At 39.0% G+C, this 27,014-nt stretch overlaps 1 protein-coding gene and 1 pseudogene across 1 annotated transcript; one reads left to right on the top strand and one right to left on the bottom strand.

Annotated features, from left to right (window-relative positions):
* The first annotated feature begins 5,104 nt into the window (after window positions 1-5,104).
* LOC140756716 (myrosinase 1-like) lies at window positions 5,105-18,224 on the top strand (annotated as a pseudogene).
* Window positions 18,225-18,358: 134 nt separating this feature from the next.
* On the bottom strand, window positions 18,359-26,388 carry LOC140756678 (myrosinase 1-like). The gene is made up of 11 exons (XM_073092237.1): window positions 26,222-26,388; window positions 25,036-25,145; window positions 24,487-24,634; window positions 23,558-23,724; window positions 22,732-22,992; window positions 21,794-21,882; window positions 21,228-21,372; window positions 20,101-20,258; window positions 19,646-19,801; window positions 19,196-19,284; window positions 18,359-18,793 (listed from the first exon to the last, which is right to left on the bottom strand). The coding sequence occupies exons 1-11, from the start codon at window positions 26,245-26,247 to the stop codon at window positions 18,559-18,561; spliced, it is 1,584 nt and encodes a 527-aa protein (XP_072948338.1). The 5' UTR covers window positions 26,248-26,388; the 3' UTR covers window positions 18,359-18,558.
* Window positions 26,389-27,014: the final 626 nt, after the last annotated feature.

The following is a 27,014-nucleotide window of genomic DNA, read 5'->3' as shown; positions in this document are numbered from 1 at the left end:
TCTTTATATAGTGCTGATGTTTAAATTGTTATTAAATATTAAATTAATTAAAAACTATGAATGACGTACGTTAAGTGTGTTTTTATTTCTAATTTCATCTGCGTCGTCTTTTAAAAATCGTTGTTTAAACATTATCGTTAAAATATAGTAATTTGCAGGTAATACTACTGTGCGTTCATCATGATTTCCAAAATAGACTTCAGTCTTTCCTATTGTACTATTCGTTTATATTGAACAGACAAGCAAGAAAAACAGCAAATTAGAGAAGCAACCTTTTTCATAGTGAAAGCTTAATGCAACAGTTTAGTTTTTTTTAATTATAATACAGGATTAGCAGACGAAGAAGACCCTCTTTTATCCTGGAACTAGGTATATCAATTCCCATGGGCGTAAATAAAGAAAGATATAAATGTATTTTGAAAAGTAGTAGAGTTGTTTGTGGTTCGATTCAACCCGCGTTGCGACCCGCGTGCGTGGGCATATGAAACGATAGGATGCAATTGTCACGCGTGTAGCATGAGCGCGTGCGGGCGTAAACGCGTGTCAGGAAAGGCACTCTTAAAGTACAATTTCCCATAATTTATATGGAAATAAAAATTCTTTTAGCACACTTTTACTTTTAATGTTTAATTTTGTATGTTTTATTTTTTATGTTTTCAGTGTGTACTTTGTTATATTGTAGAACAGGGTTTCTCAATATTGTAGCATTAACCTATAACTATACTATGTTTTTAGAACGACGGAAGCCTTTTATAAATGACTTTAGTGGAACAATATAAGTTATTTTAATAAAAATCAAAGTATTGACACAGTCAAAAAGAGTAATTGAGACGTTGACTTATTTTTGACGCTAATTGAGCTCATTGATTCTATTAACCCTAACGTAAATTTTGTAGCATACCCACTATGGGTCATTGGTGCACCTCAACTCAAGGAGTATATCACTTTGAGAAACCCTGGTTTAGAATAATTAATGTTTTTTTTCTATTTCGTATTACTGACATGATTAATGAAAAACAATTTATTATTTTTAAATCACATTATAATTTTAGTCACATTCTCGTGCAATAACTTATTTTATCAATATGTTTTTATAGATTTATGCCGGAATATTAATGACATGATTCTATCTGTTACAAATAAAGTTTTAACGGTGTGGTAAAGGAGACATATTTATCCGAGACATCCCAAATTCATCCTCACGAGTAACAATGTTTCTTTGATTTATCTCATAATTATGGGACTCTTAACTTGGTTCCAACTTGAAAAATATTTTTTTAACCCGATTAATGTCATATGACAACGTTTGTCCTCGCCTTTTAATGTCTATACATTCTGTAAATGTTTTCATTTTTTACAAATAACGAAAATATATTTTATGATTGATAAGCTTTAAGTAGCTAAAACTTGGTAATTAGAATCAGCTATACTTGTATCAATGTGATAGCCTAGTGGTTAAGAAACTCGGCCTATCGATCGAGGGGTCCGAGGTTCAAGTCCCAGGCACGCACCTCTGATTTTCAAAAATTATGTGCGTATTAGAAATTAATTATCACTTGCTTAAACGGTAAAGAAAAACATCGTGAGGATTTATAAAAAAATCTAAAAGGTATGTGAAGTCTACCAATACGCACTTGGCCAGCGCGTTGGACTATGGCCTAATCGTTCTTATTCTGAGACGAGACCCGTGCCCAGCAGTGGAACAGTAACGGGTTGATGATGATACTTGTATCAGTGTCAAGTCGTATAAAGTACCTTAATTTTTCTTTTATTATAATAATACTATCATCCGGTATGTTTCCACGTAATTAAATTATAATTTTATAATAATATGCGCTAAATGGATTAATTTAAATACATTTGTTGTAGTTAAAGTGTTATTGTTATAACTTAAATGTCATTAAAATTTCCTTAGAATAACTTAAAAAAACCTTTTAATAATCATGTTTATTTAGTCATTTTTTTGGTTACAACATATAGGATACACCATAGATATATTCCCTACGTCAGTAGGATAATATATCTATGGGATACACATATGTTGTGACATAAATTCATATATCTGAAGCTTCGATAACAATATAATAAATTTTGAATGAATATAATAAAAAAATGAAAATATAAATCCCCCTATCACAAAATATGTATAAAACATTTTGCGTTTAGCCATCGTGGCGATATCCCATAGTCCATTATTAAGAGCTATTTAGATGGAGAGTTTCGCGCATATTTCGGTTCGAGAAATAGTAAGCAACTATCACAAGCAATAATCGCCATAACATAATCGTATCAAAATGTTTACACACAGGCAAGAACACAAACACGCCTACGATTATGTCATATGAGACTCGCATATGACATATCGCCAGGCGATAATTGCCTGTGTTTGTTTACACGACGACATTATAGTAAGGAGATTCTTGCTTATGAGAATCTCGACTTGTAAAACACAATCACGTATGACATATTTTGAAGTTCGAACGAGTATCGTACAAATCAGTGTGAATCGTTTTCAGTTCGAGATTTCTCATTCGAATTTAGTGATTATCCAATTGTAATTTAAGGTTATATGCTTCTCGCTGTCCATTTTTAACCTAATACAAAAAATAAGTCATAATTAAAAATTAAACACCCTTTCCTTTCGAGATTTTATGCCAGTTTATTTTATACCATGTTTATTTTATTTTATTTTATACCATGAGTCCACTGCACTCATGGTAGCAACCGGCATGGTAGCCGGAGCTGGTGGCAAGGACCGAGACTCCTTTTGGGGCGGAGTCTGATCAGTCTTCCCCTTCTTTCCCCTCTGGGACTTCGGGGCTGGACTATTGGAGGGCACAGCCTGGGAGGTCGGCGCCGCTGTATTCTCTTGCTGTTTGGCATCTTTCGCCCTATCAGCAGCCAGCGGCGGGCGGACGCGCGGTTCCGGTGGCAGCCTCTGCTGCAGGGCCTCAAACCGTGCGTTGACCATCGTACCCACTCGCAGCATGATGGACCTCTCAATCTCGGCCAATGAATCAGAGGCCGTTGCAGCCGCAGTCGGCGGTGCCTTCTCGGCAACTGAGGTCAGATCCTCCACCACCCAGGCGTTACTTCGTCGGATATCGACCCTCAGTTCGGCCATTTCCCGGCGGAGTTCTGCAAGCTCCGTTTGCAGCTGGTCATTGTCCGCTTTATATCTGTCAGTCTGACCAGCCGCAAACGGGTGACCTCCTCCGTCTCAGCGCGACGTTGGAGCGCATCTATTGCCTCCGAGATGGTGGCAGCGGCGTAGCACCTAGCCTTCACTGAGGTCCCCTTGAGGTTCCTCGATTTGCTAGCGACTTTGGAGATAACCTCCACCGAAGCTCGAACGCGGTCTTGGAGCTCTGTTGCCAGAGCCTTCTCTGCCGTGTCATTAGCGTCCGCTGGCGGGGTCTTCATCCCTCGCGCTATTCGCACCTTGCATGCCGCTTCTTCAACCTCTTTTTCGACCCGTAGCTGCATTTCCGCACGCTCTGCAGCCACCAGATCCGCCTTTGCCTTAGCTAGGCCAACGTACTGCCCAGTAGTAGGCGGTTGACCTCTGCCTCGGCGTGCAACCGAAACTTTTGGAGCCTTCGCCGGCTCTGAATTTACGCCACCGTCCTCATCAGACGCTTCTCCTGCGGCGGCTCGGTTGCGTTTCCGCAACCAGAACCATCCTTCTACCTCTGAGCCTTCAAAGCTCATAGCCGAACCGGAGCGTGACTCCAGGGCTTCCGCTCTTTCTACGCCCTTCCCAGGCACCACGTCTATTTCACCCGTCTCGGGCATACCATCATTTATTTTAACAGTTGGATCATTCATGTTGTTCCCACGAGAATGGGGGATATAAAGGTCCACCAAAGGAGAGCCCCCTGTCTTTTGGTAACTCTAATACTGTGCGGGGTCGAGAGGTCCCGCACAGATGGCCGCTAGCAGGCAGACTTGTCCCAGCCTACTAACTCTCATCTGTTGTGAGAGGCGGCCGTACGCCACGTACCTCAGCGTTCAGCCTTTGGGGTTTTTTATGGAGGTTATCTCCTCGCGGTCAGGGCGGTTAAGCCAAGACCCCCGCTTCACCAAAGCCGCGAAACATGACCACGACACTCTGGTGTGTTACGGTTTTGGTGACGGTGGCAGATGAATGCCTACGTGACGGCAGGGTAAGTACACGCCACGCCCGTCACCTTTGACCCGGGAAAATACCCCGACGGTCAACGAGATGACAGTGCCGCCCGATACGGGACAGACTCAGCGCATCACAACCACCACACGTGGTACTACTGCCGCCCGATACGGAACAGACGCAGAGTACCACAGCAACATTACGGGGTAACGCTACCGCCCGATACGGGACAGACGCAGCGTACCGATGAGATGCAACTGCCGCCCGATACGGGACAGACGCAGTGCATCCCAACCGCCACTGGACATTTTTCAATAAATTACTAAATACGTTTGAATATTTTTTCTAATAAAATTATGATTTTGAAGTTAATATTGCATTTTTGTTCTTTTCTGAGAATTCGCAATCCCCGCGACTCTCTTGTGTGTATAAACTTTGAAAGAGACTAACCTAAACATATTTAGATCTCCATCTTGACTCTGGATGATTGCGCACTTGATTTTGTACGTGTTTATAGCGTACACGACCCAGGAATCCTAAAATGAGGTTGTATATATAAAAAGCGTGTTCTCCATCCATTTGTATACTTATACATATGTATTGTATATTACATTTAGAAGGTGGTAGAACCCTTTGTGGTTCGACTCTGGCGGCACCACCGCCACACCTATTTCTACCTAATAACAGCAGTGTTAGGCGCTTCTGTGTTCCGGTTTGAAGGGTGTGGTAAGAGACAGACTTTTCCGAAGCGTTCCAGCCTAGTCCTCAGGGGTAGCGGCGCATCTGTGGCCGACCTCAAGTGGGAATATCTAATCCTATCCTATATTATAAAAAATACTCATTCTGTTTATTTTATTGTAAATGATTGTATACAAATATGTATATTATTGTAATTTTGTAAGGATAAAAACCTTCGTGATGTGTCAAAATTTGCAATAAGCATTCAGAAATGGATAATGTCATACATTAACAAACATGAAGCCTTTCGTAGTAGTCGTGTTCAGGTAAGTCAACAAAAATAACTAGTTTTAGCTTACTGATCGAAATTTACATGCATATATATATTATTACCATGCACTTTCAAAAAACTTCTTTTATTTATAATAATAAAGCTTGTTATTAGCTAGCAAACAAAATAAGATTAAAGCTTTCAATAGGGAAATCGGTTGAGAAACAAAGTTCTAATTTTAATGGTGTTTTGCCAATCTCCAAAACACCTCGTAGTGGTGGTAAATATAATAGGCATTTGAAAAGATTTCTATGAAATAAATAAATATAATAAATATGTTTATTTGTCCAATTGTTTGACATTAGTAATTTGTTAATAACGGATCTGTTCATTTTTATTTTGATTGAAACATTGTGAAAACAAGCTCTCAAGGAACAAACATTTATAATAAAAGTTACATTCTATCCATTTAACATAGTTTTTTTAAATTAAATGCAATTAACTTTCCAATTCCATTTTAATAGAAAGTTTATTCTCTACACATTATATATCCCTACGTGGTAGCATTTATCTGGAAGCACGGCAGTGCCTCCGCAAGTCGAACAAAAAATATTATTCTTTTGTAGTCCTTGTCATAAAACTGATTATATAAATTTAATTGAAGTACACATAATAAGGCTATCAATTATTTTACTCTATAATTCATACTCATTCTACTAATTCATAATTTCATGCAATCAATAATTAATAAATATAAAGCCATAAACAAAATCAAACTTAGTCGTAAAGCTTATTATAAAATTTCTAATTATATTGATGATAAAACATCTTGGGACTGATCAATAACAAAATTATTAGTTAATTAAGAAAATGTCAAAGTGTAGCGTAGCATGCTGAACACACTTCTTTTTTTAGATAAATGTAAAGCAAGATACTGGATTAGCTCCAGTATCTTGCTTTATAAATTATATGTAAAATGATGGCATTTAAAAAAACGGAAAAAGATAATAATTATTATTAAAGAAAAAGGCAAACCCACTGAGTTTCTTACCGGATCTTCTCAGTAGAGGTCGCGTTCCGATCCGTTAGTAGTTTAAGAAAATATTGTACTTACAATTTGTAAGTGCCGCCGTTGGCTTATACAAAATAAATATATTTCATTTCATTATAACAATTATAAATATGCGAAGTCTACCAATTTCACTTGACCCAAAATCCTGAAGACCTGTGCCCAGTCAAGGGAAGTTATGACGATTCAGCACTCGATATCTGAGTCCGAAAAAATTCTACAATTAAATATTTTTTGTTAATTGCAGCATTTTTGTTCGTATCATTAGTGGATATAATAATGACAATGGATATAAGGGTGAACACAAAGAAAACTTCCCTCCAGGTTTCATATTCGGAGCAGGGACAGCAGCTTTCCAGATCGAAGGTGCCTGGAATGTCAGTGGTAAGTATTGTGTAGTTGTGATAGCACTCGAAATTTACTTGTTGTAAATGAGGCTGCACTGTATTTGTAATATCCGTAAAATATTGTTTATTTGTTGCACTATACATTTTCTTTCTCATTTTATGTATAGCTACTTAGCATATGTCTTTCTCCACAATGAGAGAATTCCTGGAGTGTATTTTATTAAGGTGATCCAATTGAGATTGTTGAAGGAAAATACGGACTATGGATTAGTGCAACTCGCGACTGAAGTTTTCAATTTGTCCATCATGGACGTATATAAGGGGGGGGGGGGGGCGGTGTTAGGGGGTTCTAATAATAATAATAGAAACCTTTCCCGTTCTTATGATTTAGCGGTGATAGCTCAGTAACCATTGCACATTTATTCGGTATAGATAAAGCAGAAAGTGTGTGGGACAGGATGCTCCATTTACGCCCAGAGATGGTGGAAGATGGATCGAATGGCGACGTGGCTTGCGATTCCTACCATAGATGGAAAGAGGATATCCAGATTGCCCATAATTTGGGGCTGCATTTTTACAGGTAAGAAGTAGAACTAAGAAGCTCGTACAAATTCGCTCAAAACATTCAATCCCAGGCTCTAGTAGTAGTTCGATGAAATTCGCTAACTTATCTGATACGATAAGCAATCACGAAACCAATCCTTGATACGTGTACTCAGTAGCACATGAAAAGAGTTGCATCCAAAAAATAACCAGGAATTCCTCCAATTCCAGATTCTCCATATCGTGGTCCCGTCTGGTACCTTCAGGATTTCCGACCAGAGTGAGCGAAGATGGCGCAAGATACTATAATAACCTTATAAATGGCTTACTAGAGAAAGGAATCAAACCTTTTGTGACTTTATACCATTGGGATATGCCTCAGAAGCTACAAGATCTTGGTACGTTGATAAAGATTATAGTATCGACTATTATGATATAGGATAGGTAGACAATCATCTAGATAGGGAATAGAAATTTAATTTCATAACCAAAAAGTTTACCTGATAATAAGTAAGTAGCCACTGACGTGGGTGTAAGGGGACATAACATCTCAAGTCTCAAAAGTCAACCTCACCTGCACGCGGTACACCCTGCTGAACAACGAACGAGGCAAATGACGACCGAAATGATGGCGGGATAACCATCACATTTACACTAGACCCCAAATGACAGTGCCAATGACGGGCAGCAGCGTCAGATGGTAGAAAGGTCTCGTGTCTGCGATCGCCAACCCGCTTGCCCAGCGTGGCGATTAGGGCAAAACCTCCCAAATGAATTGCGCGACACATAAAGGGCCCCTAGTTCCCGGCCGCTCCACCAGGCCAGGCCACGGTAGCGGTCATGGTATCGGTGGGGCAGGGGGTGCGAAGAATCCCCGGGCTACGGTAGGCTACCTCAAAAAACTGACCCTGGCGACGTACAATGGACGAAGTTTGAGGCTTGACGAAAGCATTGCTGAACTCGAGGTAGAGTTGGAGAGAGTGAATTGGCAGATTTTAGGGCTATGCGAGGTCCGAAGACAGGGGGAGGACAGAATAACCTTAAAATCAGGCCATCTCCTCTACTTCCGAGAAGGCGATCGCCTCTCCCAAGGCGGAGTCGGATTCCTCGTCAATAAGGTTCTCACTGACAATGTTGTAGAAGTATCCAGTGTGTCGACACGAGTTGCGTACCTTATACTGAAGTTGACGAAAAGGTACTCTCTTAAGGTCATTCAGGTTTACGCTCCTACTTCAACACATTTGGATGAAGAAGTTGAAAAAGTGTATGAAGATATAGCAAGAGCCTTGCATAGCACCACAAAGGCTCATTACAACATTGTCATGGGGGACTTTAACGCTAAAGTGGGTTTAGAGACTGGCGTCGAATCGTCAATTGGTGACCACGGTTTTGGGAGTAGAAACCACAGGGGACAAATGCTGGTCAATTTCCTTGAGAGCGAGGGGTTGTTCTTGATGAACTCCTTCTTCAAGAAAAAACCACAAAGGAAATGGACCTGGAAAAGCCCTGATGGTAGGTCCAAAAACGAGATAGACTTCATCATATCGGACTGTAAGCACATATTTAGAGACGTCTCAGTGGTCAATAGGTTTAATACCGGCAGTGACCACCGACTTGTACGAGGCTCTCTAAGTATCAATATCAAGCTTGAAAGAAGTCATATGGTGAAGTCTGCGCTCCGACCAACTTTTCTACAAACTGAAATGAGCTCCAATAAATTTCAGTTGGAGCTGAAAAACCGATTCGACGCCCTGGAACCCACTGCAGACATAGACGAGGATTTCGAAAGGGTGGCGAAGATCATCAGGGACGAGGGCAATAGGTACTGTCGAACGAGGCATAGGGACTGGAAGTCCAAGTTTTCAGACGAGACTCTGGAGCTCATGAAGCGAAGACGAGAGCAAATAAATGCCACACCGTCAGAACTCCAACGCCTTACAAGGGATGTGCGGAAATCTATACGCAGAGACCTTCGGCGCTCAAATGCTGAAGCTATAAAAGAGGCAATTGAGCGACACCGGGGGTCTAAAGTTTTCGCACATCACCTTGGAAGGAGTAGTCTGACGAAGTTAAAGACCAAGGATGGTAGAACCGTCACTTCTAAGCCCGAAATTCTCGCTGAAGTAGAAGACTTCTATGGCCAGCTATATGCCTCACGTGCTCCATGACCAGAACCTCAAGCCACGGATCCTAGAGCCACCTTAACACGCCACTACACCGACGAGCTTCCTGAAGTCAGTCTTGGGGAGATCGTACTAGCCCTCGGACAACTTAAAAATGGAAAGGCCCCTGGTGAGGACGGCATTACCTCTGAACTGCTAAAGGCTGGAGGGAAACCAGTCCTTGAACAGCTAGTTAGGATGTTCAACTCCGTCCTACAAACAGGGAGAACTCCAAGGGCTTGGAACAGGAGCATCGTAGTTTTGTTCCACAAAAAGGGGGACATGATGATGCTAAAAAACTTTCGACCCATCTCGCTCCTGAGCCATGCCTACAAGTTGTTCTCGAGGGTTATTACGAATCGACTCGCACGAAGACTTGACGAATTCCAGCCACCAGAGCAGGCCGGGTTTCGTAGAGACTTTGCTACCATAGACCACATCCACACAGTGAGGCAGATTATACAGAAGACCGCGGAATACAATCAGCCCCTGTGTTTGGCGTTTGTGGACTATGAAAAAGCGTTTGACTCTATCGAAACCTGGGCTGTTATGGAATCTCTGCAGCGATGTCAGGTCGACTGGCGATACATCGATGTGCTGAGATGTCTGTACAACACCGCAACTATGTCCGTCCAAATCCAGAACGTCCAAACAAGACCCATCCAATTGAGCAGAGGCGTGAGACAGGGGGATATTTTGTCCCCGAAACTGTTCACGGCTGCATTGGAGGATATCTTCAAGTTATTGGACTGGAAAGGACGGGGCATACGGTTAGACGGAGATTACATCTCGCACCTGCGCTTTGCCGATGATATCGTCATTATGGCAGAATCGCTGCAGGAGCTGCAGGAAATGCTGAACAGCCTAAATGGAGCCTCCCGACGGGTAGGACTTGGAATGAACTTGGACAAAACGAAGGTTATGTTCAACACTCATGTCATTCCTAGCCCAGTTACCGTTGAGGGTATGACTCTCGAAGTTGTGCATGAATACGTTTACCTAGGCCAGATCATCCAGCTGGGTAAACACAACTTTGAGAAGGAAGCCGATAGGAGGATCCAGTTAGGTTGGGCAGCTTTCGGGAAGCTTCGTCACATCTTCTCGTCGCCCATACCGCAAAGCCTGAAGACCAAGGTCTTTGATCAGTGCGTCCTACCAGTGATGACCTACGGAGCCGAGACGTGGACACTTACAGTAGGGCTAGTCCATAAGTTGAAAGTCGCTCAACGTGCTATGGAGAGAGCTATGCTCGGTGTATCTCTGAGAGATAAGATCCGCAACGAAGAAATTCGGATGAGGACCAAAGTCACCGACATAGCTCTAAAGGCTAGCAAGTTGAAGTGGCAATGGGCTGGCCACATCTGTCGAAGAGCCGATAATCGCTGGAGTAGACGGCTCTTGGAGTGGAGACCGCGTCTAGGCAAACGTAGTATGGGACGCCCTCCTGCAAGGTGGCGCGACGATCTGCGCCGGGCGGCGGGAACTAGCTGGATGAGGAGAGCCGAAGATCGGGCTCAGTGGCGTGCCTTGGGAGAGGCCTATGTCCAGCAGTGGACTAACGTGGGCTGAAGATAGATAGCCACTGACGTACATAGACATCTGCAATGTTGCAGAATGTTCAGGATAAAGTTGGAATGCCTCGACTATCTCTCTTATTACATCCATCAAACCAAAGCCCGGCAGCGCTTACATACATTGCTATTACGAGACAGAAAATGGATAAGGTAGAATTGCACCACGTAAATCTATCATCTTCAACCACACGTGTCATCAACTTCCAAATTTTTTTCAGGCGGTTGGACCAATCCGCTAATTGCAGACTGGTTCGCGGATTTCGCGAGGGTAGTCTTCTCTCTGTACGCAGATCGTGTGAAGATGTGGATCACCATAAATGAACCGATGATTTTATGTGACTTTTTCTACAACTCAGGACTCATGCCACCAGGTGTGATAGAACCAGAGGTTGCGCCTTACTTGTGTAACAAAAATCTCCTCATGGCACATGCTAGGGCTTGGAGAATATATGATGAGGAGTATAAACCTAAATATCATGGTGAGTTTGAGCAATTTTTATAATCTACAGTATTTCCAAGAGAGCATTCCAAGACTGTATAATCTGAAGCATAGATGTCTATAACAGCGAAATTTCACAGGCATGAAATTTTATGCCAGAATTAGAAAGACAAGTTTCAGGCCATATTCCATTACGGTAGACAATTTAGTTGATGAACTTTACAGAATCTTGAGAATACTATGGAAAAAATTGGAATGTCAGATCCTTCATGAGTTACCTTTTCCGTTAGCGCATGTGATTTACTTCAACAATAATACTCTAGATATAGGAGTGTCAGTGCCAATCCAAAAATTAACCGTACAATTTTGAAATCTAGTATTTCCTATAAATTCTTATACATTACAAATTTCAGGCAAGGTAGCGTTAGGCAACCATCTTGTATGGATGGAAGCGAAGACGGACAATGATATAATTGCTACGGACTTAGCGTTACAATACGGTGTAAGTCCTTTATGTTTCTCTAGAAATATCACTCATTTAAATCAAAGTCCTGAGATATTTTCAAAATCGATAAATACACTTAAAGACGATAAAGGTGGCACTATTGTCAACTAAACGAAATTTATTGTTAACTAAACCTAAATTATGATCTTGGAATTAAGTTCATAATATATTTAGCGGTGTCTAATTGATGGCTTTATATTATGTACTCGTACCTATATATATATATATATATATATATATATATATATATATATATATATATATATATATAGGTACATATATATATATATATATATATATATATGTACATATACATTATTGCTTTTTTGGTCTTATCAATAATATAAAAATCCTTTTTAGATAGGAAGGTACTGTCATCCAATTTTCTCTAAGGAAGGTGGGTGGCCATCATCTATTGAAAGCGCTTTGGCCGAAACCAGTATAAAACAGGGATTTCCAAAGTCTAAGCTACCAAAATTCACGAAGGAAGAGATTCAATTAATAAAAGGTGAGAGATTCAATTAATAAATTAATAAAAGCTTCAATGAGCTCCTATAAGCCCACCCTACGAATAGAATTTATTGATGACCAATTAGTTCTATATTGGTGGTAAGCATAATAAAATTCTACATACTACGTAGAACTTGAAAAATATTGTTTTCTGAATTTAATTCATTAGATGCCTTTAATAAGCGTAAAAGGTTTTTAATTAACCCATAATAACTTTTGTATTTTCATTATTTTACTGTATTTAAGATGTATTGAATGAAACGATGGGTCACATACAAGTATTTATCGAAATCTTGTTTTGTATCGTTTCGTATGGTATTGGTATCATATCGTGTCATAATTATATATCGATGAATTAAAATATGTATTGTTGTACCATCCAGCGTAAACCTTTCTGTTACAAAAAGCGAAATTACTTTTTTCGAAAAGCGAAAAAAAATACTTTTTTTCCGTCTCATCAATCCATTATCTCATCTGTCCCACTGCTGGGCACGGGCCTCCTCTCAAAATGAGGAGGATTAGGCCATAGTCCACCGCGCTGGCCAAGGGCGTGTTGGTTGACTTCACATACTTTGAGATTTTTTATTCTAAATCTCTCAGATATGCAGGTTTCCTCACGACATTTTCCTTCACCATTTTTAGCAAGTGATAATTAATATCTAATACGCACATAATTTCTAAAAATTAGAGGCGTGCCTGGGATTTGAACCTCGGACTCCTCGATCGAGAGGCCGAGTTTCTTAACTACTACCTATCTGCTATCACTGCCCAAAAAGTATAACTACAAAATATTTGAAATCTACATATGATATTTATTTCAGGTACTTACGATTTCTTCTCCATCAACTTTTACACTTCTCGTATCGTGCGGTGGGCAAATCCTGGGGAGGATCTTGGCATATGGTTCCACTCTGGTGTTCCTGATCTGAACCTGATTCTAGAAATAGACCCTTCATGGCCAATGCTTGGAAATATGTATACGCCGGTAATTTTTTTACACTTTTACAATTATTATTAAAATATTTTATATCTATCTATCTATCTATCTATCTTCTATATATATATATATATATAAGAGATTTCCACGTATATAGTCACTCATCACGATATCTCTGGAACCATTAGAGCTAAAGACTTGAAATTTGGTAGGAATATTCTTTTCACCGAGTAGAGGTCAGCTAAGAACGGATTTTACGAAATTCCACCCCCAAGAGGGGTTGCGAGGGTGTTAATTAAAAAAAATCACATTTTAAAACTACAACTCTTATAGGTATGTAACTTAGTCAGGATATTCTTTTTGGCATGTTTGAATTTACTAAAAACTAATTTTATGATATTCTACCCCCAGAGGGGAGTGCGGGGGCGTTGAAAATTAAAAAAAAAAATTATCTTCCAATCTATCGCTTTTAAAACTCTGAAACTTGACCAAAAAATTTTATTAGCATCTATGAGTTTACTAAGAACAAATTTTATGATGTTTCACCCCCAGAGGGCTGTGCGGGGGCATTAAAAATTTAAAAAAAAAAATGTTTTTTCCAATCTATAGCTTTTGGAACTCTGAAACTTGGCCAGAATATTTCTTTTGGCATGTTTGAATTTACTAAGAACTAATTTTATGATATTCAACCCTAAGAGGGTTGTACGGGGGCGTTAAAAATATTAAAAACTTGTGTCTTCTAATCTATAGTTTTTAGAACTCTGAAACTTGACCAAAAATTTTTTGGCATGTTTGAGTTCACTAATTTCACCATTTTTGGAAAATCAACCCTTAAGTTGGTAAAATAAGGGTTGACAGCTTATTTTAAAATTTGCCAATTTGAAAGCCAGCACTATGAAAGTTAGCCATTGCTCTACTGGTTAAATATAGTGGAACTTTAATTCCACTATTTATGGAAAATCAACCCTTATGTGGGTTAAATAAGGGTTGTAAGTTTGTATGAAAATCCCCCAGTTTTGATGTAGATTGTATGCAAATCGGTATTTGGGTTTTCGATAGAAAATAATTAAACACCTATTTCACCATTTTTGGAAAATCAACCCTTAAGTTGGTAAAATAAGGGTTGGCAGCTTATTTTAAAATTTGCCAATTTGAAAGCCAGCACTATGAAAGTTAGCCATTGCCTCACTGGTTAGATATAGTGGAACTTTAATTCTACTATTTATGGAAAATCAACCCTTATGTAGGTTATATAAGGGTTGTAAGTTTGTATGAAAGTCCTCCAGTTTTGTTGTAAACTGTATGAAAATCGGTATTTGGGTTTTCGATAGAAAATAATTAATCACTTATTTCATTGTTTTTGGAAAATCATCCCTTAAGGTCGTTAAATGGGGGTTGAAATTTTATTTCAAACTCCGTTAATTCGGAAGCAAGGACTATAAAAATTTGCATTTGGCTTTCCTGTTGGAAATAATAGAACTTTTTTAACACCATTTATGGAAAATCTACCCTTAAGAGGGTAAAATAGGGGTTGAAAGTTCATTGGAAAGTCCTCAGATTTTAAAACAAAGTCTATGAAAATTGGTATTGAGCTTTCTGATTGAACACCTATTTTACCGTTTTTGGAAAATCAACCCTTAAGTTCGATTAATAGGGAATAGAACTTTATTTTAGAATCCGTTAATTTGGAAACAAGGATTGTAAAAATAGCATTTAGCTTTCTGGTTCGAAATAATAGAGCTTCTTTAACACCGTTAATGGAAAATCTACCCTTAAGAAGGTAAAATAGGGGTGGAAACTTCGTTTAGAAGTCAGCAGCTTTTTAAGCAAAGTATATGAAAACTGTTATTGGGCTTCCTGATTGAAAATATTAGAACACCTATTTTACCCTTTTTGAAAAATTAACCCTTAAGGACGTTTAATAGGGGATGGAACTTTATTTTAAAAACCGTTAATTTGGAAGCAATCACTATAAAAATTATCATTGGACTCAATGAAGCATCTGAGTCACTGTTTTTTTTAGATCAACCCTTAAGACGGCTATAAAAGGGTGTATGCATTATGCCTTTCTGTTTACACATCTGTTTCAGCATTTTTAGCAACTCAACAATCAACCCCATTAGGGTACGTAGGGTAAGAAAAGAAAGTTTCTTTAAAAACCGTTATTGAAGTTACTTCCTTTGGCGTATCTGGAAAAATAACAGAGTGCAGAGAACTTTAGTGTAGGGCGGAAATCCACGGGCCGTCATAACATATATTTTAAAGATGGGAATGTATTGCGCGTGCTGAAGTGCAGAAACCCTAAAAAACCCAGCGGTTTTTTCCGGTTCCGTACCTAAAAGATAAAAACGGAATCCTATTACTAAGACTTCGCTGTCTGTCCGTCTGTCCGTGTGTCACAGGTCTCCTCTGGAACCGTAATAGATAGACTTTTGAAATTCTTACAGATGATGCATGGCCGCTATAATAACAAATACTAAAAATAAAAAAAGTTGAAAACAAAAAGGGGTCCCCATACAACAAACTGCTATTCGATATTTTTCCAGCTAACTTTTAAACCGTTAGAGGTAGACAGTTCAAATTTTCACAATGCGTGTACTTTAATGGCTGCTGCAATATTAAATACTAGAAATAAAAAAAAAATAGAATTTTGGTTGTACGGAAACCCTCCAGGTGCGGGTTTAACTTGTACTTGGCCAATTATTAGTAACGCGCAGACCCGCGGGCCACAAGGGAAAGTCGCGGGCCACACACCACCCGTGGGTGTCGGGTTGCCGACCGCTGGTGTTGAATATTAGCTTTCAGAAATTTGCTGATAAAGTATTTATTGATGCATATGTACATAGGAATGTTTTTGAAATTCTACTAAGGAGGTAAAAGAAGGGTTATATGTATGTATACGGGAATCTTTTAAGTTCGAAGTTAGAAACGTGAAATTTCAGATAACGTCTATTCAGACAAATACACGTCAACGTGGACGGGTGCAAATTTCATATAAGATAATGCGTAAGTTTATTCAAATTGGTCTACATTTTAGTATACTGATTAGGTACATCGCAACTACTTTGGACACACTGCGTGCCAACATTTTGTCCTGCCGTGGAATATGGTTGTGGTTATGCGTGGATTAGTGATGGTGATGTGGTAGATACATAGACCTTGGATTAAATTTTGGGCTAGAACAGGGCTACAGTATCCCCTGCCTGTCGTACGAGACTAAAGGGGGACTTCTGGAGTTGCGGGCGGCAAAAATGGGAGCTCTAACCGCCCAGCCAGAGACCCTGGAAAGAACCACTGTATGTAAGGCCCCATATAACATGAACGGTTCCTATGGAATAGTGTAAATAATAATTATTGTATCCTACATGATACTTATATTTTAAAGAAAGTTTCATTACAGTCCACTAATTAGAGTTTTAGTGTATGTTTCTGAAGAAAGCTTGACCAATTTAGATACACAATGACGAAAAGAAAGCTTTTATTAATTAAATATTAATGCTACTTTATCGTTAAAATTGTTAAAGGTATAAATTTACGATTTACAAATTTGTATGTCATATCATATATTTTTACGCGGGCGAAGCCGCGGGTTCTGCTAGTTTTATAATATAGGAGTAGCGGACGAGCATGCAGTCGATTTGATGTTAAGTGGCTACTGTTGCCCATGGACATCCGTAATCAATCCTCGATGAAATTAGATTCCCACCTGAGTTCGTGCGCAGATTCGCCGTTACCCTTAAGGACTAAACTGGAATGCCTTCAAAACGTATGTCTCCCTTTCCACACCCTTCAAACCAGAAAACAGCAGCGCTTAACAATGCTGTTATTAGGCAGAATACGTGTGGCGGTGGTGCTGTTGGAGTCGAACCACAGAGGATTCTACCACCTTACTATAATAAAGTCTTCTATTATTCCAGAAACACGCAGAAGGCCTGCGTAAAGTGATATCCTGGATTCGGGAACAGTACGGTGATACAGAGTACTTTATAGCAGAGAATGGTTTCGGTACCAGAGATACCGACTTGAATGACCCTCATAGGATAGAATTTATACATGATCATTTGGAACAGGTATTTGAAACCATAATTATAATATTGTTTTATTTAATGCAATAAAATTTACTTTTACGTCGAATGTATATAGATATAAAATTATAATCAACCCCAAATAGAATTAGAGTCCTAATAAGGGTTGATCCCATCCGAACTAAAAAATCAGTAAATTGTCCATAAAAACAATAAACTTAATAAACTTTGATCAAATATTATTTTAAAGCAAAATGTGCTACGTAAATTAGAATATACTTATGAAAATAGTTTATTAACCATCAAAGAATTTTGATTTACGTGTGAACTAAGTACAACTAGCCTTTTTGAGTTACAGATACTTCTATCTATCAAAGATGGCGCTAATATCACTGGATACACTGTGTGGTCTCTCATGGACAATTTGGAATGGACATTTGGACTCGTGTGAGTGTTGAATAGTATTATCCATATCAATTGGACCCGTGACGGTTTTCCACGGTTCGGTTTGCACAGTCGTGGCGTGTATGTGCAAAATGTGGGATGAACCCCGAGATATTCATGAAGCGCTAACATAAAAAAGGTGCAAAAAGAGCTTTCTTTTAAATTCGGCAATGCATTAGCGACTCCGTTAGTATTGCATATACATCACTCATCATTAAGAAATTATAACGGTAACGTTAATAAGAAATAACGCTCTAACAATTTTTTAATGTATTCCCAGCGCTAAATAAGGTCGCTTGTGTACCATAATAATATAATGGTTAAAAATATTTTTTCAGATGGAAATACGGTCTCCACCACGTCGATTTCACAGACCCGATGCGCAAGCGCACGCCACGCGCCTCCGCTCATTATTACGCGCATGTTATCAAGCATCATTCGATTCACAAGCCTTTTACAAGCAAAAAACTTCATCCGCCGTCCACAAGCACAAATCATAAGCACTTTCTAACAAATAGTGCATCTATAAATGATATAGATGGCTTGATTATGTATATCTTCGTTATTTATGTGTTATTTTCGAAAATGTAATAGTATTATAATCATTTCGAAGTAATGGAATAGTATTATAAGTAAATTAAAAAAAACAAGCTATTTTCTTTTCATTTTTTCAGAAAATCATTTCATTTAATTCCAATATTATGTGGATACATAAAAAATCGCCATATTGGATTTATAATAACACCACTTAATTAATGCATTGTCATTCAAACAGAGAATTAAAGTTAGATATAGTCCGCGTGAAACTGCTAGTCCGCGCTGAATATAGAAATGAATTGCGTCGCCATAGCAAATTGTATAACTACACCTACTCGCAACACCTTCAGAGCGGACTAGCAGTTTGGCGAGGACTATAGTAGATACTCTAAGTCCTGGAATTAACCATAAAACACAATAAATAAATGGATACGAATACAAAATTGTTTATCGTCTGTCTGTATCCATTACTTTTATGTCGTTTAGTATACACCATAGTAGGTTTTAAGGAAACGTTAAGTGAGTTCTGTTTAATGAGTTCAGCGAAGTAGTACGCGGAGGCGCGGGGGATGCGTCGACGTTTAGGGTCCGTGAAGTTCACTTCGTATAACCCAAATTTTAACCTGAAAGAAAAAATATAAGAAATTTACATGATTGAGAGGAATATGACCTTTTACAGACACAAATAGATGCAGTCCTTTTTATAACTGCTACGGGATTCTCCCTACAATTGGAGGAAAGGGAATCGAGGTCTGGATATTTTTCCTCCCAAATAGTTTATTGGGGATGGGCGGAGTGAAGTATGGATTAGAGGTCAACTCATGTTGGAAAATCATAAATTACCCAAAGACCTTCATAAAATTTTAACGACAGTAGCTACTGAGGCAGATGGTCTAACATACTCTTCGGAGTATGGAAGAATGTGAGATTTGACGTTGCATAACTCCGTAGATAGTCTTACAATTATAAATAATCAATGCATTGCGTACTTGGCTTTTTTCTACTAGACCAGATTGTGCACTTACGTATAACCAGCAACCCATTCGAAGTTATCCATGAGCGCCCAAACGGTATACCCAGTAACGTTAGCACCATCTTCGATTGACAGTAGAATCTGCAAGGATGAGATATTAGGTATTGGTTTTGTGGAAGCCTAAAAGAGGTCGACATAAGATAGTTTTACGTTATCCTGTATGTCGCTATCGAAATTTTTTAACGTCTTGTACGTAGTAACGTGTGATACACGGTATCTCAGCCATAGATTTTATTTACTCTTTATTGTCCATATTAAAAATGTGGAACAAAAGATGGACTTAATGCTCATAGCATTTTCTACCAGCTAACCTTAAAGATGTGCGAAAAACTAAAGGCATTGCATTTTCTTCTGCAACAGGAAGTGCCAGCGGTTTTGCCATCTATGGTAGGATCTCGTCCTATTTATAGCTACTATCAAAATGTCTAAAAAAATATTAAACCTGTTCCAAATGTTTGTTTATGTAATCGATTCTGTCACGATCAATCAGATTGTCGCCACCTTTTTTGCCAAAACCATTTTCTGTGACGAAAATTTCTTGTTCTCCATACTCTTCCCTAACCCAGGCAATTACTTTGCGAAGACCTTCCGGATAAGACTGAAATTAAATGGTTTTATTAATATGACTTAAATGGTCACAGAAATCCATAACTTTACTGATAATGAACCCATAATTAGGCCCTTCGCCAAATAAATTAAAGTCATAGGGTAAAGGAGTGGGCGATATCAAGATTTTCATATAAAAATCTTCCTCTTTTAAGGATTCCACTCTTACCTTATCTGGGATTGATTACAAATGTCCATGGGCGAAACCACGTATTATCACATGGACTGCATGCCCGTTTGCTACTTATATATTATAAAAAGTCATTTATATTTTAGTGGAATCTCAATTACCGGTAGTAAGCCAGCTGTCGGCCAGGCAGGGTCCCCTCCCAGGACAAGGTTGAGGTCTGGTGCACCGCTTTGTATCCAGAATCCAGGCTCATCTCCGGGTTTGGCCCAGCGCACCACGCGAGCAGAGTAGTAGTTCAAAGAGAAGAAATCGTAGGTTCCTGAAATGTAGAATAGGGCTACGGTATCCCCTGCCTGTCGTAAGAGGCGACTAAAAGAGGCTCCCGGGGTTGCGAGCGGCAAGAGTGGGAGCTCGAACCGTCCAGTATGCTACCCCGGGAAGGACAGCGGTATGTGTGGTCGCATACGGTCGTAATCACCAGATGTTGTGGGAGGAGCGAACGCTCCCCAAGGGCAGAGCCCGATCCGGGCATCGCGCTTGGAGGACTCCGGTTGTGTTCCGTTGGAGATCCCGGAGTTCTCCAACGACCGGCGGCCACCGGGGGGGTTTTTGTGCGGTAAAAATCCCACATAATCCGGCGTCGCTCCCACGTCGTCGGGTACCTTTTGAAGGTTTCCCCCTCGAAAAAAAAAGGTTTCTGGAATGTAAATGGTAAATAACCATTTGAAATACCTACAGAAAATATCCAGGTTCATACGTATGACTCTCTTTTTAAAGTTTGTTACTGAACTTAGAAAGCACAGGATTATAATCCATCACTTTTACAATTTTATAATTTGTCAAGTTCACAGGTAGTTGAGAAACTGGTGGAGAACTTTTAGGCCTAGCTCATGGCATTCAAGGCACAAGGAATTTTGGTTATAGATGTGTGTACACAACTATAATCAATTTGTGTACTCTCATTCGTTTGAGTGAGCGTAATAACGTCACTCAAAAGCTGAAGCATACATACTTCATTACCATTATTATCAGATATTAAAGCTGGCGATGCATTGGCGACTCCTCTGGTGTTATAAATGTCCATAGGCGACGGTGACTGCTTTCCATCAGGTAGCCCGGCTGCCTCGTCGTTTAATTATAAGTAAATATAAATATACTTTCACCCAAGGCAGTTTGACTAAATCATGGAGTACAGCTAATTGCTTATTTGGTTTGGAGAGTAGATTTTTGCTCAAAATGTAATCGTAACGGATTAATAATGAACACTATTAAAATAGTAATATTTTACCTTTGATCATTTCTATTTCTTCCTTAGTAAAATTTGGGAGTACAGACGTAGAGTAACCACGTCTCTTGCTGTAATCTGCCAGTGCCTTCTGTATAGATGGGGGCCAGCCCCCTTCTTTAGAATATACGGGATAAGTATATCGATTCTGTCAATGATAAAAATTGAGAGTTTTAAAAATGTAAAACCGTCATATGAGTAATTAAAGTCAATAAGTATTAGTGATAGCCCAGTGGTTGCAGCTCGGCCTCTTGATCAAGGGGTCCGAGCTTCGAATCTCACGCACGCAAGTTGCGTATTACAAATTATTTAATAATTACTTTAAGGGTGAAAAATATCGTGGGGAAATCCGCATCATACAGACCTTTAAAAAAGTCCTCAAAAATGTAAGTAAAGTCTACCAATAGGCACTTGGCCAAAGCGGTGGACTATGACCTAATTCTTCTCATCCTGAGAAGAGAACCGTGCACAGCGGTGGGACAGGAATAGGTTGAGGACGAAGTAAGTACCGGCGATAGTGTCTCTTTACTGCCAGGTATCTAACGACGGTTCTCTTAGAGAAAACTTACGCAATGATAATTTGCAAGATCTGCAGCATCTTGATCTGCTTCTGTTACTGGTGTCATCCATACTAAGAAGTTCGAGAGAGACAGCTTACCTGTAAAAGCAAACTAGACTAAAAATCATCAGTGTCATAGATCTTAAACATAACAAAGAATAAATATAAATAGAAAAGTAAATTAATTTAGTATTTATGTGTTTTCTTTATTTGTCGAGTACTAGCTTTTACTCGCGGCTTTTTTTTTATATTATAGGAGTAGCAGACGAGCATGCAGTCCACCTGATGGTAAGTAGCTACTGCCGCCCATGGACATCTGTAATCAACCCCAGATAGGATTAGATATTCCTACCTGAGGTCAGCCACAGATGCGCTGCTACCCCTGAGGACTAAGCTGGAACGCCTCGGAAAAGTTTGTCTCCCTTACCACACCCTTCAAACCGGAACACAGCAGCGCCTAACACTGCTGTTATTAGGTAGAAATAGATGTGGCGGTGGTGCCGCCGGAGTCGAACCACAAAGGGTTCTACCACCTTCTAAAGTAAGTAAGTTCTTCGGCTTCAGCCTCGGTACATTTTTCGAGATAAACGGTACCCTTTGTCCTTGTCTTAATCCCTGATAACGTGTGTACAAAATTTCCTGACAATCGCTTATGTAGACAATCGCAATCGCCTATTTAAGGCGTAAAAATGTAGCAAACGAACAAACAAACATTAATAATATTAGTTAGGATAGGAATTGTTTACAAATTCCAATAAATGTAATGTTATCCAGGCAGACATAAGTGGCCTCTTAGAATAGTCAGCCAGCTTTACTGTTAGAATAGTCCAGCCGGACTCAATTAAAAAAAATGAGGTTGAAAATAATAAACCATTTCCAAAATTAGTCCACAAGAACTTAGTTGATTGGTCAAGGCTTGGGCCTAACACTACTGAATGTAGTACATACCGTGAAACTTAGGCTTGAACTCTTCATCGTATATCCTCCAAGCTTTCGCATGAGCGAGAAGAACATACTTATTGCACAGATAAGGCGCATACTCCGGCTCCAGGATATGGGGAGCCATGATCCCGGAGTTGAAGCTGAAGTCGCACATGATGTTGGGCTCGTTGATCGTGAGCCAGGTGGTCACCCGGTCCGCGTATAAAGAGTACAACGTTCTAGCGTAGTTAGCAAACCAATCCACGATAAGGGGATTGGTCCAGCCACCTGGAATGGATTCGGTTAAGGATATAGTTTTCAAATAGTACAATGCGTTTCTTCGTCCAGGTGTGAAATTGTAATGGAATGCAAAAAGTATTTTTAAGTATATACTTTCCAATTTGAAGATTGTAGACCCATTTGTGGTTTGACTCCAGTGGCACCACTATTAAAGGTATTCTGACAAATAACAGCAGTGTTAAGCGCTGCTGGGTTCTGGTTTGATGTGGTATGTAGGCGATCTTTAGCAGAAAACTAATCTAATCTAATGGAAATTGGCAGTAACCACTTATCATCAGGAGACTTGTACATTTGACTATACTATACTTATTTGGATGACCTCAGATAAGATTTATATCTCTTTTGATAATAATTACGTTGCTGCTCCTGAAGAGTAAGTTCACCATTCATCCTATCCCTGCCTTCAAACTAGATTAAAGCAATTTTGCATGGCGGTCATGTGATAGAAATAATTATGGTCACCGGCTACAGAATCAAACCACGAAAAGGTCTGTTATCATTTACAAAACTTGCTCCAAGTCTTTCTATGCTATAACCAAAATATATACCTTACCCAGATCCTGCAGTCTCTGGGGTAGATCAAAATGGTACATTGTTATTATAGGTTCAATTCCCTTATCCAACAAGGCATCGATGAGGTCACTGTAATACTTGGCACCGGCTGCATTTATCTTACTAGGGATTCCATTCGGCAAAATTCTAGTCCATGATATAGAGAACCTGAAATTTGAGGGGTAATATTGAAAGTGTTAGAACCCTTTGTGGGTCGGCTCCGGTGGCACCACCGCCATATCTATTTCTGCCTTATAAAAGCAGTGTTAAGCGCTGCTGTGTTTTAAGGGTGCGTTAAGGAAGACATCGTTTTCAGAGGTGTTCCAATTTAGTCCTCGGGGGTAGCGGCGCATCTGTGGCAGACCTCAAGTAGGACCGGATCTGGGATTGATTGCAAATCTCCATGGGTAGCAATAGGCACGTAGAAGCAACTTTTCCTCGTACTTGTATATCATAACTCGTATAAAGGTGGTAGAACCCTTTGTGGTTCAACTCCGGCGGCACCACCGCCACACCTATTTCTACTTAATAACAGTAGTGTTAAACGTTGCTGTGTTCCGTTTTGAAGGTTGTGGTAAGGGAGACAGACTTGAGTCTTGACCGAGGCGTTCCAGCTTAGTCCTCAAGGGTAGCGGCGCATCTGTGGCCAACCTCAGGTAGGAATATCTAATCCTATCTGGGGTTGATTACAGATGTCCATGGGCGACAGTAGCCACTCACCATCAGGTGGACTGCATGCTCGTCTGCTACTCCTATATTATAAAAAAATATATAAATAAAAAATATATTTAAATCATCGTCAACAACAATTTTAAAAGGCCTCACTTCAGACAACAAATGCTTCATCGTTATAGCATAGTCATAATTAGAAACTAGTCTATCATTCGATCTATCATCTGTAATATTACATCTGTAATATTAAAATGTCACCTATAGAAATGTAAGCCCAAATCTTCAGCAATTCTAACATCTGTCATGTATTGACGATAAGAATCGCAAGCTATGTCGCCATTAGCGCCATCTGGTACCAACTCTGGGTGACGATGTTTTGATCTGTCCCATATGCTCTCTCCTTTACCTGAAACGGCATAGCCATAAACATAGTCTAGTCTTAAAAAGACACTAGGCATTCCAACTTGGTCTTCAGTTACCCTTTTAAGATGTTTCAGCATGATTACACCATGACAGCCATTAAACGGCTGACAGAATTGTCAGCTGTTTAAGTCAGTTAATGGCTTCCTTCAATTACAAGGCGGTGAGGTATCTATACTTATCTATGTCAGTAAGTTTTTAGTAATGATTGTAAACATATTGATAGTTAATGACTTTAACGTAAAAAGTACATAATCAGTTAATTGTATGTCCTCATTAGTATTTTACAACTTTTAGTTCGTACTTATTTTATTTGTCACAACAGATTACAATGTTAAAAGTACATAAGTTATTCAATATTAAATACAATAAGTATTTGCCGCTTACCATCCACATTCCAACTACCTTCGACTTGATATGCCGAGGTTGCTGCTCCAAATAGGAACCCTTTAGGGAACGTTAGGTTACCTTTTCCACACACCATATCCAGAAAAACGCTGGAAACAATAACTTTTGATTAGACCCGCGTTTCCCAACCTGTGATCCGCGGACCCCTGGGGGTCCGCGAGTATATGTATGGCGGTCCGCGGTGTCATCTCTGGACCACACATAAATAGAGCATTTGATGCAAAAGGGCCGCTTTACTGCTTTTTTCAACTACATACCTATGTGAAAAGGCATTTTCTCTACTCTTGTTTATACAAAAACAGATTACAAGTAGAATCTGATTTGAGATTACAGCTTAGTAGAAACATCAACCCGAATATCCCTAATTTAGTTGCAAAAACCTTTACACCAAATTTTATATTTTTTTTCATATTTTTCATAATAAACAGTTAAAATTACCTTCTGTATTTGTTTTTTTTTGTATCTGTAATAACTAAAATAAATATCTACCTAATCCGTTTTTTTTGTTGTTTATTTTATTAAGGGGGTCCGTGAAAACTGTGCTTGATTTCCTAAGGGTCCGTGGACTGAAAAAGGCTGGGAAACGCTGGATTAGACCATTGAGTGGATTGGGTAGCGGTATGTCATTATATAAGAGTAGCAGACGAGCATGCAGTCCATTTCATAGTAAGTGGCTACTGCCACCAATGGACATGTAGTCAACCCCAGATGAGATTATCCTACCCGAGGTTGACCGCCGATGCGCAGCTGGGGACTAAGCTGGAATGCCTCGAAAAAGTATGTCTGCGTTACCGCTTTAAACCACAATACAACATCGTTTAACAATGCTGTTATTAGGCAGAAGTAGATGTGGCGGTGGTGCAGCCGGAGTCGAACCACAGAGTTCTACCACCTAACGATCATACACCGTTAAGACTTTAGAGAATTTTCAGGCAAATATCAGTTTACCCACAGTCTATTCCTTCACCGGGAAAGATAAATAAACTTTCGATTTAAATTATGGATAGGTACTAAAATTATAATAAACAGCATCTACGGTCACTAATAAATAATTATTATTTAATAAATGATATACCAACGTGAATAGTTATGAAAAAGAAGCGAATGTTTCATTCATATTTGGAGATGTTTAATAATTAAATTAATTACATCAGTAATTGCTTACCTTAATAAAATGATGGCTCCTCTCATGATTAAATCCGTGAATATTATGAGATAAACGTTATCTTCAAACCCACCAAATTCAATTAATTATATTGCATTTAATTTAATTATTTTTTGTTATTTAATGTTATTAATTTAATTGAATATCTACGCACAGAAATGTGCCGTAATAAGTTGACAATTTATTGAATACAACTTAATTTATTCGAATTTAAAATTATTGTAATTTGAAATAATTTTATTTATTTTACATTAAAATGAATAACGAAACATAGAGACGTTTTACAATGAACGGACTGCGCATCTGTGGGCTCATTAAAGAAAGATAAAATAATTATAAAGTCAATACCCGTTCACAGTGCTTCGATAAAATAGGTATATGTAGGCCAGGGCATCAACAAATAGGGCAAGTACCCGGTTATTGATTACTGTTAGGATTATATTATTATATACAAGGGCCGTTATAAATGACTCATTATATTTATATTTTATTAGTAAGTTGGTTATTCTTTGTGTTTTATTAATTTTTATTTTCTACCTGTTCAATGAATTTGCTTCGCTGAATAGACTTCATGGAATATTAGAACTCAATATAATTTATATCAGAATAAATATAGTTATTTAATCATTATTATTTTAAATTGTGTTGTTGTATTTAATAATTAGATTGTATTGATTTCCCATTCATGAATTTTATTTTTACCTTTTAATGATTAAATTGACTTAATCAGTACGTCAACCAATAGGAAGCCTCAAGGATTGTAACTAACTTCGCAGTGGTGGTGGCAGGAGAG

This window comes from Epargyreus clarus, unplaced genomic scaffold (assembly GCF_041222505.1).
Source record: "Epargyreus clarus isolate Ecla_fem2 unplaced genomic scaffold, WU_Ecla_fem_2.2 ptg000035l, whole genome shotgun sequence".
NCBI lineage: Eukaryota > Metazoa > Arthropoda > Insecta > Lepidoptera > Hesperiidae > Epargyreus > Epargyreus clarus.
Note: the sequence above shows the minus strand (reverse complement) of the source record. Positions and strands in the feature narration are given on the sequence as shown.